Source organism: Aethalodelphis obliquidens, unplaced genomic scaffold (assembly GCF_003676395.1).
Source record: "Aethalodelphis obliquidens isolate GAN/ISIS:26980383/991018 unplaced genomic scaffold, ASM367639v1 scaffold40, whole genome shotgun sequence".
Lineage (NCBI taxonomy): Eukaryota > Metazoa > Chordata > Mammalia > Artiodactyla > Delphinidae > Aethalodelphis > Aethalodelphis obliquidens.
In genome coordinates this window covers 8,265,189-8,283,350 of record NW_020837984.1, presented here as the reverse complement: position 1 = coordinate 8,283,350, position 18,162 = coordinate 8,265,189, and the positions used below count along the sequence as shown (strand labels likewise).

The window sequence follows — 18,162 nt, the reverse complement described above, 5'->3', positions numbered from 1 at the left end:
TTCTAACATGATACATACAAACTAAATTTCAATCAGCTATACGTCCTCCAAATTCAGAAAACTGAATTAAAACACTGTTTCTCATGTTTTTACCACAATAAAATAAAAACAAAACAAAACCACTGTTTCCTTTGCAAAGTAATGCTTGTTAACATTCACTTCTAGGGCTTCCCTGGTGGCGCAGTGGTTGAGAGTCCGCCTGCCGATGCAGGGGACATGGGTTCGTGTCCCAGTCCGGGAAGATCCCACATGCCGCAGAGCGGCTGGGCCTGTGAGCCATGGCCGCTGAGCCTGCGCGTCGGAGCCTGTGCTCCACAACGGGAGAGGCCACAACAGTGAGAGGCCCGCGTACCGGGGAAAAAAAAAAAATTCACTTCTAAATATGGTATGATTTTGCAGGCTAAATTGGTTTTTGAAATTCTTTGCATTTTATCTCATATAAGCTTAGAGTTAACAAAATCATTTCCCCCTTTTAAGACAAATTTAGTGGCACAAAGTCTGCATGGACAAAAACAGTTGTATTACCTTATATGAATGTCTTACAAACTGCTTTCCCATCACCAGGGTATAATTTCAATATATAACAGTGTTCTTAAAATGTTAACTTGCTTAATTTTATCTCCTATATTTTCACCCTGAACATTCTTCTTTGGGAAAGGTGAGTAGGCAAGGAATGAGGAGATAGAGAGGTGGTTTAGGGTGTTCTGAGAGCATTCTCCACTCAAATTGAGACATTTAGTTTGAATTTCCTCTCACCCAAATTCCAATGAATGGTGCTAAATCACTTACTGCTTCTGCCCAGCGGAAAGGAGTCCACCTTCAAAAGATCTTCTCTGACTTTTTCTCTCTTCTTTCTGTGTTTCCTTTCCTTTCATTTTGGCTTGAACTTCAGAGTAAGGTCTTTATTTTAAACTTTTCAATATTTAAGTCTACAATTTAAAGTCCTGAGATGAAAGACTAATTGCTTCCATCCTGCACTGTCCCTCCACCACACTCACATAGAAGCCAACTTTCTAGAGAAGAGGCTTACTGTTATCTACCAAGTCATTTGTTGCCCTGTAGATGAGTGCCAAACATCTCTTTTTGACTGACGCACAGAATCCAGTCTAATCAGTCAAGTAGACATGGCCAATTATAGTAACCACATTCCACTAAGTCAAACACATTCAGAACTGTGATGCAGATTAGACTGAAATGTTCATAGCTGCCTTCTTCCTATCACCTTTTAAGTCTCAGGCACAGAATTTCCATTTCTCCTCTCACTGATTTTCCACTCCAAGTAGGTGCTAACCCTTTCATTACACCCAAAACTCACACTTACCATTGATTTGACTGTATGGAACAACTAAGATAAATAATACTAATTTTTTCCTGTTCTAGGTATGTTTACCTCTTTTTTCTTTTTTCTTTTTTTTTCTGGTACGCGGGCCTCTCACTGTTGTGGCCTCTCCTGTTGCGGAGCACAGGCTCCGGACGCGCAGGCTCAGTGGTCACGGCCCACGGGCCCAGCCGCTCGGTGGCACGTGGGATCTTCCCGGACTGGGGCACAAACCCGCGTCCCCTGAATCAGCAGGCGGACTCTCAACCACTGAGCCACCAGGGAAGCCCTGTTTACCTCTTTTTAACCAGTTAGAATTTTACTCTTTTAGGAGACTAGAACTGGGTGTAGGAGTTATCTTTGTGCAATGCCTATTCAGTGCTTAAGAAGTGATATTTGAAAAAGATAATGGTCATAGCAAACTGGTTATGTAACTGTACTGTACCTTCCTATACAAGTATTGGAAGGCTGAGCCAAAGAATATGCATTGGCAAAAGTTCCTTTAATTCTTTCATTCCTCTTATCCTAAACTTTTCATTTTGGCTTCCTCTCATGCCTCAGTTGCATCAAACAGCTCTACAAATTGAACTGTGGACTCCAGAGTACAACTACTTACACTGAAGACACTGAAATATAAAACAGACCCTTATGATAACCTATAATATACAATTTAAATTTTTGAAAATTGCTATAGTCATTTTTATATTATTGATCATTCTCTAGAGTTGAAAGAGACTATAAATAACAAGGAGTACATCTAATTCAGCCTCTGAAACAAAGAATTGGCCGGAATGATAGGTATGCAGTAGGATATTCTCAACTGTTAACAGTTTACTAAGTCAAAAGCTATTTACGCACCGTGTTTTAAAATATACTCTAAAACAGCTTATTTGATAAAAGAAACTTACGTGGCTTTTCCTTCCCGAAGGAAAATGCAAGATAATGAAAACTGAAGAGTGGCAGATACAACTTTTTTAGACAATGGCTTGAATTTTAACTTGACATCAGTCTGAGTTGGCATTGGGCTTGCATACTGTTTCATGTTGATGCTGGTGGTAGCAAGAGCTTTCCTTCGACCAGAAGGGGATTCCTGGAAGGTAAAAAATCATTATGTAATTTGGAGTTACTTACTTTACAGCCAAATATTTTTGAATGTTCTTTTAATAATATGATTAAATAGCAGTTGAGACTTCCCTTTCCAATGAATTCCTATAACATAATGTTGAAAAAAATTGTAATAAGGTTATATCACAACTTTCATATCTTTAAGTAAGTAAGGCAGATAGAAAATTGGAGAGAGCTGTCTCAGAGAAATAAGGGAAGACTAGAACAATCCTAAATATCTCAGGAAAGGAAAAGCAAGGAATGCAAACTAGGACAGAAGGTCTCCAGGGTTCCTGTAAAAAGAGGATCTAGCACAAGGCTAGGTATCAAAAGTACTCAACAATTGTTTCCCTTACTTTAATTATATTTAATGTACCCTAGCGGTATCTCTTCTTTCTGAACAATTCCAGTTTCTTATAGAACCCCAGCCTCTGTGGCATTCTACCTCGTTTTTTCTGCAGTCTCTGAATTCTATCTATCCTGCACTTTGAGACTTAATTCTTCCCAGGGCCTTTTCTGCTCACTCCAGTCTAAAGTCCTCTATTCCTTCCCTAAGATCACATAAATCAAGTTAGAAAGAATTGGGTTCTCTTATCCTATGCCTGTGGTGGACACTGCTAATCGACCCCTGCAGATCTCAAGTCTTCTCCATACAGCTCTTGCCAATTCACTAGAAATGGAACACAAAATGAAACCTATTTGCTATCAAAGATTTTTAACATTCCATTAATAAGCTATCTCATTTCAAAATTATCCTTTATAGCATAATAGACTAGGAAAATAATGAAAACAGAACAGCAAAATAATGACTGGGCATTAACTATGTATAAGACATGGTGTCAATTCTGGAAAGATATGAAGATGAGTAAGACATAATCCTTGACTATGTATTCTAATGGTAGGGGGAAATCCTAGATATAGGGTAATATATAAATAATGTAAACCCAAAGTCATATACCAGCAATCCTTGGGCTTTACTGGTCTGAGAGTTCAGACCTAAAATAAAACCTAATTTCCAAGCAGTGTGACCTTGAGTAAGTCAGTAAACTTGAGCCTTGGTAATCTTCCCTATAAAATAAGGAGACCAAATAGATATCCATTCAAACTCTACAATGGTTTTCTATAAAATTACTCAATTTTCCAACCAAGGCAGAAAAAACTACCATTAACTTCTGAATTATTATTTAATAAATCCTTATTTGTCCTATGATTGACAAACTTGCCTAAAATAAGGATATATTAATTTAATCAAAATATTAAAATGGCCTTTTTCCAAAAAAATGACATTTCTGCCAGCAGAACAAGTAAAAATGTAACGTAGTATCCCTAAAGAATACCTTGTTTTAAAATGTGGTCTTATCTGTCAGATTATGCACAGCAATATTATACAGGACTATTAGTGCATGTAGATACTTTATGAATGAATTTCAAAAATGCATCAAGCTCTTGAGAAGGATTTAAGCCCTCTCAGAAGAAATACTTAAGAATATGCAAATACCCTCAACTGAATCAAGTTGAACAGATGTGACTATCCCAAACAATACAAGTGTTCTTTCCCTGGTCGCTACTGTCAATCAAAGAATAAGATTAAGGTCCAAGGTTCTGACAATGTGCAAAATGAAAAAGTATGATCAGGGAGTATCAATTTATTACACTGATATGAACAATAATCTCTTATTGTACCTTTAGAATAGCTAACAACTACTACATAAAATATAGGATTTAAAGCCTCTGTTTTGAAAGCATGACATAAAAATTGCTACATATTATTTTCAGATTTGTTAAACAAATCTGTTTCATAAAATATGACATTGATCCCTTAAGAGTAATTATTTAATTTTATAACCAGATAATCAAACTATAAAAATTAAGATAACTTGGAAATGAGCATAATTTTGAAAGCCTAGTTTAAGGATGATTCCTGCAAAATCTAGTTTTGATGATTAACATTCTGTCAATTTCATTTTTAAGGTAAAAATTACATAGAAAGGTTTTCTGCTGAACTCAGAGAGTTTTAAAGTATTTGGTATATTGGTATCTCTGAAACAAAAGGAAATGAAAGCTACTAAATTCTAAACACAATAGAATTAGCTGTACCACTTAATTAAGCAATTACTTGCTCAGCAACAATGAAAATGGCCCCTTGTAAGGTCTGAGCAGGTGAGCAGAATAGAGCTCTTTTGAGTCTACAACATCCATTTCTAATATTAACATAGGATCTCACTTAGAGTCTGTGTCCTTGATGGGAAAAGGGGCCTAAATGATGTTTCTAGTAATTCTTTACCCAGCTCAGTCATTGTTTTCCTCTTTAAAATTAGCTAGTCATAGAAAATGCATTTTTTACAAGAACAATAATGAGAAAGACATAAGTATCTTTCATGGCTCTAACCCCAGCTCCATGAATTTTCACTGTTTATAACCATCAAGTTTATATATTTACCCACCCCAAATTGATATCATTGTTATCATCAGTTCTATAACGAAGAATAAAATAACTGATTGCACTGCTATATGTCTCTCGTACACTTTTGTCCTTCCTTAAAACACCAGGGGTCAGCCTGGCAGAGAGAGTTTAGAGAGAATTATACTGTTGTCAAAGTCCTAATGCTATTTCATTTCGCATGAAGGTTGGATAAGAGGAGAGAAGTAAAAGAAAGAAACAGTAAGAGGAACCCTTAGAGAAAGGACGCTAGATAACAGAAGTCAATAAGAAGTGAATGTTTACATATGTCTAAGACTAAGTTTCTGACTCTGGGCTCATGTTTATCCCTCTGTTTGTATGTGAACCTGGCAGTATTCGGGCAATTACTTCAAAATCCCTAAAGCAGAAGTTCTTAAACTTCAGTGCTTATTAAAAAACAAAAATAAAACTAAGAAAGCTTTAGATAGTTTAGATACCTGGATCTCACCCCTAGAGATCCTGAACTAGTAAAACTAGAGATGGGCTCAAGAATCTGCTGCATTTCTAAAAATAATAAGTACCCTCCTCCTATTTCCCATCCTGTCCCTCCCAGAAGCACACCCCTTCTACCAGGTGATTCTGATCCAGTTAATCGAAAATCACACTTTCAGAAATACTTCCCCTAAGGAAATTACTACATAAAAGAAATTTTAATCTCATTTTTCATAACTATTCTCTGTTATAAAAAAGACTTAGCCTATATATTTCCATTTCTTTGAGATTCCACCTTATTACAGTTGTAATCAGACAAATCTGAATTAGAATGTGACACCAGCACTTATTCACTAGCTAATCTTTGGCATATTTCTTCACGTATCTGAGCCTCAGTTTCACACTCTCAGACTGGCAAGTATTTTCAAGTTTGGATAATACCAAGTGTTAATAAGGATGAGGGACAATGCAAACTCTCTTAACACTACTGGAGAGAGTTTTGATGGATACAGCCATTTTGGAAAACAATTTGACATTACCTCGTAAAGTTGAATAGATGAATACTTTACGACTCAGCAATAATTCCCATCCTAGAAATATGTCCTAAATAAATTCTTGCAGTAACATATGAAAATACCTAGTAGAGTTTTTAGCATATAGTAGGTATTGAATAAACAGTATTTATTATTAATATTTATGGACCAGAACATCTGGAGAGAACATCTCTTGTCCAAATTATTCAAGTTAGGGTCTTCTTACAGAATAGTTCATTATATAATGTTTCATTTATTATGTATCCCAAGATAAATACAATTAATATAATGCCTCTCCTATTAAAATATTTGACTGATTTTCTCTACCTATTAAAACATCAAATAAAATAAACCACCTGCTAGAAATTTAACTCTTTCTCCCATATTAAGAAAACTGGGGGTTGGGGGAAGGAGAGAAGGAGCTTACTTAGATTTTATGATTTTTCAGAGCTTTATTACATAGAATGTTCTAAAAAATTCTGTCATGTACTAATACCTTAATTATCAGGTTTTTTATAACACACTGAAAATTAATGGCATTATCATTTGAGGTTTTTTTTTAAACTGTGGAATACATCACACATACTAAAGTATAAAATATACAAGTACTACTTAATGAATAATAAAATGAACATCCTGTACCGACCATCCTGCTCAAGAAATAGAACAATACCAGTACCTTAAAATCTTCATTTTCCCTCTGAAATTGCATCCGTCCCATTCCCTCCTCCAAAGGTAACCAGACCCTGAATTTTGGGTTACTTCTTCCCTTCCCGTTTTCAAAAAAGGAATACTACCTATGTATGCATCCCTAAAGAGTATATTACTAATGAATGGATAAACAAGAAGTGGTATATCCATACATTGGAATATTCAGCCTTAAAAGGAATGAAATTCTGACACACGCTACATCATGAATGAACCCTGAGGACATTTTACTAAGTGAAATAAGCCAGACACAAAAGGACAGATATTGTATGATTCCACTTATATGAGAAATAGGTACATTTATAGAGACAGAAGGTAGAACAGAGATTACCAGGCAATGAGAGGAGGGGAGATGAAGAGTTATTGTTTAATGGGTAAAGAGTTTGTATTTGGGATGATGAAAAAGTTCCAGAAACAGACAGTGGTAAAGGTCACACAATACTGTCAGTGTAGTTAATGCCACAAACTGCACACTTAAAAATATTTAAAACAGTAAATTTTATGTTATGTATATTTTACCACAACAAAAAATGAAAAAAGAATATATTGTCTAGTTCTGCATGCTTTTTAACTTTTTATAATGAAACAACATTAACATTTTTGTAACTTGTTTCTTATGTTCATCACTAAGTTCTTGATATTTATCTATGTTGATGTGTACAGCTGTAATTCATTAAATTTCACTGCTCCTAGTATTCCATTACATGAATATCTACAGTTTGCCTATCCATTTTACTGTTGATGAACATGGTTGTTTGAGTTTTATTTATTTATATGGAATTATTAACAAAGCTATCAATATTCTTATGTCTATATCCTCATGCACACATGCAAGAATTTGCCTAGGATATATTTCTAGAATGGGTCATAGGATATGTACACGTTCAGCTTTACCAGAAAATGTCAAATTGTAATCCAAAGTGGCTTTATTAATTTACATTCCCTAAGTGTTTCCATTGTTCCACATTTATCAACACTTGGTATTTTCTTTTTCATTTTTGCCAATCTGAGATTATTAAATATTACCTCATTACAGTCTTAATTGCATTCCCCTGATTACTAATGCATCGATTATCCTTTCATAGTTTATTGGTCACGTGTTTCCTCTTCTGTGAAATCTTTTGTACTTTTTCCTACCATGCTGTTTATCTTTTGATTACTAATTACATATGCATTCTGGTACTGAATCCATTGTCACTTATATGTGCTATTAACATCTTCTTTCAGTTTTTAGCTTGTATTTTCATTCCTTGTGGAATCTTTTGAATGAACCCAATTTCAAAGTCAACATTTTCCTTTATGGTTTGTGGTTTTGCATTTTGCTTGAGAAAATCTTCCCAACCCTGAGGTCATAAAGCTTTCCTCCCACTCCTTCAAAACTTTTATACCTCTGCTTTTCATATTTAAGAGTCATTGCCATCTGGAATTAATTTTTGTGTACGTTTTCAGATAGGGATCCAATTTCACTTTTAAAAAAATTATGGGTAAATAATTATCACAGCACTATTTATTAAATAGTCCACATATATCCATCCTTTCCCCCAGCTACAATGCCCACTCTACCAAAAATCTGGTCTCAATATACAGGTCAATGATTTCTAATTTGGTACCACTAGCCAATTGTTCTAACCTCAGAACAAGACAATATTGCCTTAACTACCAAAGCTTTATCTTTTGGGATAATTTAAGATTTTTTTAACCTTGAATCTATGGCAGATTAATGTGGTAAATTAGTAGATTTTCTAGAATTAAAGCAACTCCACATTCCTGGGAAACATTCAAAAAACATCCAAAGTTACCTAAGCCTGTCTCCTTTTGGGAAAGGTTTCTAATTACTGATAAAATTTCTTTAATGATTACAGAGGTAGATGTACAATGTCTCCCTAAATCAGTTTAGATAAGTATTCTGCCAATATTTCAAATTTAGTAACATAAAACTATTTAAAATATCTTTTTACTATTTTAATCTCTGCAGAATCTATCGTTTTGTACATTTCTTTATTCCCAGCACTGTTTGTGCCTTCTCACACTCTTTTGTTCCTAGATAATGCTTGTTATAAATTGTCTCTTTCATTGGGCGTTCCAAATCAGTGACTTTTAGCTTTCTTGATTCTTTGGAGTGAATGTATATTTCTATTTCAGTAGTTTCTGCTGCTCTTTATTCCTATTTTCCTTGGGTATATTCTGTTCTAACTCCTGAATTCGGAGCATTACTTCTTTCCTGATGTAAGCATTTAAGGCTATATATTTCTCTAAGCACTGCTTTAAATATGTCTCACATTTTTAGTATGAATTATTTTTGTTATTCTGTAGTTAAATATTTTCTAATCTTTCATTACAAGTTCTTTGACTCATGAGATGTTTATAAACTTTTTTCTTCTTTATGGAGTTTTTCTACTTATCTTTATGTAATGATTACTATTTAATTGATTTAGGGTCACAGAATGTAATTTTTGTAATGTTAATCTTTCAAAATGTATTAAGACAAGCTTTATAGCCTGACTTATGATCAGTTTTCATAATTGATCAGGGTCTTTAAAAGTATTTAACTGGTGTGCATGCACTGCTGTCTATTTTCACAACAGGATCATTTTTATGCAAAGTCACCTATCGCACCAAATCATGGTATTTCCTATGTGATAAGGACAAACAGAGCAGTAGAAATTTCAAATGTGAGGTTATGGGACATTTTCTAAAGGACACAAATCAAAAAATAAATAAGTGAAAGAATTGGGAAGCTGCTCACAGACTTCATCGCAGGCTCCTCTTGCTCTTTCTGATATAACCTTTTATTTTAGGATTGTCTCTTGTAAATAGCATATATCCAGAAAATTTTTGAATCCAGTCTGATAATCTGTCTTTCACTGGAGAGTTTAGATGAATGGTTCTCAAATGTTTTTATCTCAAGACCCTTTTACATGCTTTAATTGAGAACTACAAAGAGCTTTTGTTTATGTGGGTTATGCCTGTCAATATTTGCCCTACTAAAAAATATCAGAAATTTAGAAAATATTTCGTTCATTCAAACATAACTAATAAACTCATACGTTAACATTTTTATGAGGAATATATATACTTTCTTTTTTAAGACTATATTTTTAGAGCAGTTTGAGGTGTGCAACAAAACTGAGAGGGAGGTAAAGAGATTTCCCATAGATCTCCTGCTCCCACACGTGCACAGCCTACCCCATTATCAATATCACTCACCAGAATGGTAAACTGTTTACCACAGACAAACCTACACTGACATATCATAATCACCCAAAGTCCATAGTTTACTTTAGGGTTCACTCGCGGGCTGTACATTCTATTGGTTTGGATAGATTTTTAATGACATATACCCATCATTATGATATATAGGGTATTTCACTGCCCTAATCATCCTCTGTGTTCTGCCTATTCATCTCCTCCACACCCCATCACTGGCAACCACTGATCTTTTTACTGTCTCCATAGTTTTGCCTTTTCCAGAACATCAACTAGTTGGAATCATACAGTATATATAGCGTTTTCAGATTGGCTTCTTTCATTCAGTAATACGCATTTAAGGCTCCTCCATGGCTTTTCTTTTTAACACTGAATAATATTCTATTGTCTGTATGTACCACAGTTTATCCATTCATCTACTGAAGAATATCTTGGTTGCTTCCAAGTTTTGGCAATTATGAATAAAGCTGCTATAAACATCCATGTGCAGGTTTCTGTGTGGACAACGGTTTTCATTTCCTTTGGGTAAATATCAAGGAGTGAGATGCTGGATCATATGGTAAGAGTATGTTTCATTTTGTAAGAAAGTGCCAAACTGTCCCAAAGTGGCTGTACCATTTTGCATTGCCACCAGCAATGCATGAGAGTTCCCGTTGCTCCACATCCTCTCCAGCATTAGGTGTTGTCAGTGTGACAGATTTTGGCCATTCTAAGAGGTGTGTGGTGGTATCTTGTTGTTTTAATTTGCATTTCCCTAATGACATATGATGTGGAGCTTTTTTTTCATATGCCTATTTGCCACCTGTATACCTTCTTCGGGGAGGTGCCTCTTAAGGTTTTTGCCACATTTTTTAAATTGAGTTGTTTGTTTTCTTATTTGTTTCTTTGTATATTTTGGATAACAGTCCTTTATCAGATGTGTCTTTTGCAAATATTTCCTCCCTGTCTGTGGTTTGTCTTCTCATTCTTTAGCAAAACAAAAGCTTTCAATTTTGATGAAGTCGAACTTACCCATTATTTTTTCATGGATCATACCTTTGGTGTGGTATCTAAAAAGGCATCATCCTATCCAAGGTCATCTAGGTTTTGTCCTGTGTTACCTTCTCAGAGTTTTACAGTTTTGCATTTTACATTTAGGTCTATGATCCACTTTGAGTTAATTTGTGTGAAGGGTGTAAAGTCTCTGTCTAGATTCATCTTTGTGCAAGTGGATGTCCAGTTGTTCCAGCACCATTTGTTGAAAAGACTACCTTTGCTCCACTGTGTTGCTCCTTTGTCAAAGACCAGTTGACTATATTTATGAGGGCCTCTTTCTGGGCTCGCAATTCTGTTCCATTATGTGTCTATTCTTTTGCCAATACCATACTGTCTTGATTACTATAGCTTTGTTTTAACCCTTGACTTTAGGTAGTGTTGGTCCTCCAACATTGTTCTTCTCTTTTACTACCATGTTGGGTATTCTGGGTCTTTGCCTCTCCATATAAACTTTAGAATCAGTTTGTTGATATCCATAATATAACTTGCTGAGATTTTCACTGGGATTGCACTGAATATACAGATCAAGTTGGAAAGAAGTGACATCTTGACAATATTGAGTCTTTCTATTCATGAACATGGAATATCTCTCAATTTATTTAGTTCTTTGATTCTGTTCATCAGAGTTTTGTAGTATTTCTCATATAGGTCTTGTACATATTTTGTTAGATTTATAGCTAAGTATTTCATTTTGGGGGGTGATAATATAAATGGAATTATGCTTTTAATTTCAAATTCCTCTTGTTCATTGTTGGTATATAGGAAAGCAAATGACTTTTGTATATAAACCTTGTATCCTGCAACCCTGCTATAATGACTCATTAGTTCTAGGAGGTTTTTTGTTGATTCTTTCAGATTTCCTACATAGATAATCATGCATTCTGTGAACAAAGACAGTTTTATATCTTCCTTCCCAATCTGTATACTTTTAATTTCCTTTTCTTCTCTTACTGCATCAGCAAGGACTTCCAGTATGATGTTGGAAAGATCACATATATGTTCCATCACATATATCTTTATGCATTGGGAAACTATCAAAATTAACGTGGTGAGTGTAATTTTTTACAATTCTAATTTTCACTTGAAAGCTTGAATTTTATCATTGGCAACGAACAATTTCAGTCACTTAACCTTTAAGTAGCAGGCTCACTGTGTTCAGTTTCAAGAAAACCTTCACCAAATAAATATCCAAGTGTGAATAACAAGTTTACCTCTTAGCTGTTTTTTCAAGTAAAAATGGTGTTCCAGGATAAAAATGTGTTTAGTTTAGTTTACAACTCAATCACACAAGTGCTTTTTCTTGAATAACTTTGTCCTTTGCAATGCAGTATAACTGCTTTGTGCTTACTTATTTTTGTCACAAAGAATATTTAAAAAACTAGTACTCAAGGGACAAAATTTAATAATAATTTTATTATAACATCAAGAATATATTTAGTGAAACCCATGTAAGGGCTAGATCTTGGCTATAAATTTTCAAGGATGATATTGCTTCTACCCATTAATGCTAAGGATAGAAGAGGCAATTTTCCTTGTTGTTGTCTTCTGTGCAGTGAGTTCATTTCTTTTTCATCCTTACACTGATGGTATAGCTCTGGGATGTCAATTTTGTGCAACAAGAGGATCTTATTAGACATTCCATCTTGGGGGAATGGGAGATACCAGACTTTTTCTGCATCTTCATGCAGCGGTAAAAGTAGTAAGTCATGGGTTTAGTAGAACCCCTCAGTGGGAAAGCTACTATGAATGCTTAGCTTCTAGATGTCCTGCTTTGAACTTTTTAAAAAAGACTTCTTTGGGTTCTGTCTATCTGGGTCACTTCAAGAGTGCATTTATAAATATCACTTGGTCATATCTTACCTGATTTTTTAGCTGTTTTCCAAAAGGGGTGTTATTCATGCTATCTAGTCTGTCACATTGCCAGAAGCAGAATTCTTCATTTGAATTTTACAGGAAAAGAACTGAGCATTTTGATAAAGAAATAACCATCACAACCAGGTTCAATTGTCTCACATTGACCTAAGCTCTTCAATTTAGTAATTCTTAATGACTTATTAAGATTGTTTAAGAATTTATTTTATTGGAATTCTCTAGATGTGAACCTGTGATCATCGATGCAATCATGCCACTCTCTTATTGTTTTACCTGTTTAGATGCTATGTCTCAGCATCACCGTAAGCAAGTAGTAAGTACTTGATGGTAAATCAATGCTTGCAGCACATACCTTTCTAGAATCTCACAGTCTAATGCCTGAGTCTGTTCATTCTTGTCCATCAGAACTCTAAATTCTGTTCTGATTCTGTACTACTGAATCAGAAAACCAAGAAATGAAGTGACAGGTAGCTAGAATTCGAAACAGCATTCTAAAGACATGAGATCAGACTAATGCTTAAAAGTCAGTTATTAGATCTTGCCCTCTGTCTTATGACTATGTGAATTATTTCTTAGTAAAGAACTAACACACCCAAGTATTTGTGTAAACATCCAGTTTCTCTACTGACTCAAGAACCAAAACTGTCAAATGAGATAACGTGGAACTAGATGAGACCTTCGAAGTTTCTTAATCTAAGCTGTCACCCCAGTGCAAAAACACTTTATATCTTCTCTGACAGTTATCACGTTTGTTTCCTGATACTTTTCATTTAAATTCAACCTAAAAACTCCCAAGACTTTGTTCTTTCTAAAACAAAATAATTTGGTGCACTACATATCAAGGTCAACAATTTGGCTTTATTCTACAAATACTTGTTGAGAGCCTATTTTGTGTCTAACATGCTCTCATTTAACTCTGTGATAACATTTTAAATTTCATTTTAAAGTGATAAAAAGTCAATCTAGAAGTCAAACTGTCCTAACTTTTTCAAAATTGTGATGCTAAGTCCTCTGAGCTGTCACAAGCACTGCATTTCTTGGGCCATGCTGAAAAGATCTTTGCTTCATCAGCAGACCAAAATGGGATACTATAGAATTTAATTTGGAGTCCATGGAGCAATTAAATGCTAAAGCAGACATGCTATAAGGAGCTCTCTCAACCACAAAGACTTAATTAGAAACCATGTCAGCTAAAATAACCAACTTAGATGGTTGGATGGAAGAGAGTTTGGTAGCACAAATGTAAATTGAAAGAATCAACATTGAAAATCAGTTTAGATATGTACTTTAAAACATTTATAAAAATTATTATATTGATTTTAGAATAAAATCTAAAATCCCTCTAAAAATATCTAAATAAAAAAACCCTCAACCTTCTCAAATAGAGGGAAACTCCAGATATACATAAAAATACAAGTTAAAGTATTTAAGTCAAATATCTACATAAGTTGCAGATTGTCCAAATTAAAATATATATATATATATGAGACCTTAAATTAAGTCTACTATAAAATTGCCAAACAGCAGATTATATCAACCCTGTAATCCTAAAGAAAGCCACTAAAAGTTTACTCATATTCTTGTATGTAGTTTTTTAACCTTAAACAGAAACTACACTACCATATTTTAAAGTAAGTTTTCAGTAAGTGTTCTAAGGGAGTTAGAATCATTTGTTAGTTTAAAGACCTGGTACTCAAAGATTGTTATTCATGGCCAGGACTTGAACGATTGTGCTGATAATGACTCCCAAATCTTCATAACTGACTGACCTACTCCTGTGTTCCAGACCTAAGCACTCAAGTGCCCACTGTCTATTTTCACCCACATCACAAACACAACATAGCCAAACTGAACTCCTCTCCATCCCTTCGGCTGTTTCTTTCCTGAGTTCTCATCTCAGTGAATTGTACCGCCATTCATCAAGCCTCCCACTCTCAGGACTCACCAAACCAAGTTGTCTCTAACTGCTAAATCTTTCCAGAATCTGGACCCTTTCTTTCCATCTCCAATGCCACTTTTTCCTAAATTTAAGCATCAACATCTATGAACAGACCACTGCCATAGCCTCGGGATTTCTCTAGTCTCTACACACCTAGGTTTCATCTCCCATAATTCTTTAAGGCTGACCACTTGTTTTAATGCTATATCTTTTTTTCTCGTTATGAGAAAATTCATCACAGAAAATTATAAACACAGAGAGTAGTACAAAAAAAGAATCACTCAAAACTTTACCAACTAGCTGAAACCACTGCTAATATTTTGACATATTTTCTCTACTTATTTTTAAATAGTTGAGATGATACTGTTTGTAAAACCGTATGTCTTTTAAAGTTAACATTATAAATTTGTAAACCTAAATTTTAGAAGTTGCACATATATTCTGAACTATGGTTACACCACAAATGTACATAACTGTCCCCATTAACATTTAGGTCACTTCATATTTGTCACTAAGAAATGATGCTGCAATGAACATTTTTCTGCCCAAAATATTTCTGGCATTTCTGACTGTTTCTTAGGACTGATTTGTAGAAATGGAATTTCTGAATAAAGTAATTGAATGCTTTACAAAGAAATCATACCAAGTTATAACCTACCGTGTATAACAGCGCTTGTCTCATTCACCACACCCACAACAGCACTATTACATATTTTTAAATCTTTGCTAAACTGTTAAGAGAAAACTTGTATCTCACTGATTTAATTTGCATTTCTTTAATAACTTATGACCTTGAATATATTTTTGTGTTTATTAGCCATCTATACTTTCTCTTTTGTAAAACTAGTCATGCCCTTAAAAAAATATTTCTAGAGCTCTTTAAATATTGAAAATGTTAGCCTTTTGTCTGCCACTTTTGTTGCTAATATATTTAATATCTTCCTGCTTTGCCTTTTAATCTCATGATTTAGAAACCTTATATTTTCCTTAGTACACAAATAATGCAGGTTCACTGTAAAAAATAACAAAACACAGAGAAGTAAAAAAAGCACATGAAAATGATACATAATCCCAGCACTAGAGCTAAGCTTTTTTTTTTTTTTTTTCCCCCTGTACGCGGGCCTCTCTCACTGTTGTGGCCTCTCCCGGTGCGGAGCACAGGCTCTGGACGCGCAGGCTCAGCAGCCATGGCTCACAGACCCAGCCGCTCCGCGGCATGTGGGATCTTCCCAGACCGGGGCACGAACCTGTGTCCACTGCATGGGCAGGCGGACTCTCAACCACTGCGCCACCAGGGAAGCCGGAGCTAAGCATTTTTATACTGTTATTTGTTTTTCTAGTTTGTGTACTCATTTTTAAGAAAAATTAGATCATACACTGTACATATTCTTTTATAAACTATTCTTTTCATTAAAATATGATGAATATACGTATGCATCAATAAATATTTGACATGATGCTATTTACAATGGCTACAAATATTCCGTTCTATGGACATTACAATTTAATCTCATATTTTTGGACATTGAGATCGTTTCTAATTTTTCATATCATAAGCAATAACCAAGTGAAAATTCTTAGTTAATTCTTTACATTCATACTTAAATATTTCACTAAGTTAAATTTCTGTTGGTTGAATAACTGGACCAAAAGTATGCACATTTAAAAACTTTATATGGCTGCCGTTATTTATCCTCTAGAAGTTATACAAAATTATACTCCCACCGACTGGTACACCTTAGCCAACAATAAGTCTTTTTTTTTTTTTTTTCCGGTACGCAGGCCTCTCACTGTTGTGGCCTCTCCCGTTGCGGAGCGCAGGCTCAGCGGCCATGGCTCACGGGCCCAGCCGCTCCGCGGCATGTGGGATCCTCCCGGACCGGGGCACGAACCCGCGTCCCCTACATCGGACTCTCAACCACTGCGCCAGCAGGGAAGCCCCAACAATAAGTCTTAATACAATTTTAAAATATATATTAGCTTTGATTTTTATGTAGACAAACCTATGTACATTTTCCTCAGTGATTTCTTTCCCACTGCTTAGAAGCTTAGAAAGTTCTTTATCCATTGATTCAACAAATATTCACTTTTATTCTCTTTTAGTTTTGATTATTTTATTGTCTTCAATAAAATCCACTTGGAATTCCTTTTGCACTGAGGTAAGGAGCTAATTTTTCCTCCTCCTAAATAGTACCAATACTGTTCACTGTATAATCTTCTCCTTCCATAATGGTTTAAGAAAAGTGGGAATCTTTATACAACTATTTCATGCATATAATTTGTCAAGGTTTTTCTCTGCTTCTGGGATAAAGGTAAAACTCTTTAACATAGCAAAGCTCATTGAGATATTGTCTCTGATTCTATATGAAGAAAAATCAACTGTCCCACCCCCAACTGCACTTCATGCTCTGATAATATTCTGCCACTTGTATATGCTGTTCAATTTTTCTGTGGTGACATAGCTTTATAATTCTGAGGCACAGAAGACCTTCCCAAATAAGGCACAAAACTAGCAGAAATGACAATGGAAGTTACTTTTTATAGAGTATTTACTTCATGACAGTGCTTTACTGTAATTTCTCACAACAATCCTGAGGTAAATACTATTACTAGTTCATTTTAAAGACCGAAACTGAGGCACAAAAAGATGAAGTAACTTGCCCAAGATTACAGAGCTAGTAAGCAGAAGAGCTGAAATATGAAAACAGGTGACCTGACTCTGCAATATGTACACTTAACCACTACACTGTACTGCATATAAGACACAAATTTGAACATATAAATAGTATGTTTCTATGTGGTGAAAGACACCATTTGGAATTTAAAAAAAGTGACAGGTAGGGAGAAAATATCTGCAAGATATATAAAAAATAATGTACAGAATACATAAAGGTCTACAAATGAGTAAGAAAATATAATCATTTCAATTAAAAATTGGCAATGGGTATCCTTGGGCAATTCACAGAAAAACATAAGTGGCCAATAAACATGTAACAAGATACTCGACTTCACTAGTTATCAGGGAAATACAAATTAGAATGATAAAGAGATAGTATTTTCACCCATTAGAGTGACAAAATTAATGTCTAGTAATAGCCAGTGTTGCTGAGGGTGTGGAAAACCCACTTCAATCACTGTTGGTAGGAATATAAACAGTTACAGCCTATTATGGGGATATTCCTTTAGCACTAAAACTATGAAAATAAAATAGGGCTTCCCTAGTGGCACAGTGGTTGAGAGTCCGCCTGCCGATGCAGGGGACGTGGGTTCGTGCCCCGGTCCGGGAAGATCCCACATGCCGCCGAGCGGCTGGGCCCATGAGCCATGGCCGCTGAGCCTGCGTGTCCGGAGCCTGTGCTCCGCAATGGGAGAGGCCACAACAGTGAGAGGCCCGCGTACCACAAAAAAAAAGAAAAGAAAAGAAAAGAAATGTCCCCTTTGACTGCACAATTCCATTTCTGGGAATCTATCATGTACACGTGCCTAAATTCTCAATGAAGTGCTATTTATAACACCATCAAGTATACTGGAAACTACCTTAACATCCTTCAGC

The 18,162-nt window shown here is 35.1% G+C and overlaps 1 protein-coding gene across 1 annotated transcript in view; it reads right to left on the bottom strand.

Moving 5' to 3' along the window:
* The window catches only part of EHBP1 (EH domain binding protein 1), a 362,437-nt gene that overhangs the window by 206,804 nt on the left and 137,471 nt on the right, over positions 1 to 18,162 (bottom strand). The window contains exon 5 of the mRNA XM_027131633.1: positions 2,227 to 2,408. Within this exon, the coding sequence (XP_026987434.1) occupies positions 2,227 to 2,408 (182 nt within the window). The remainder of the gene's footprint in view (positions 1 to 2,226; positions 2,409 to 18,162) is intronic.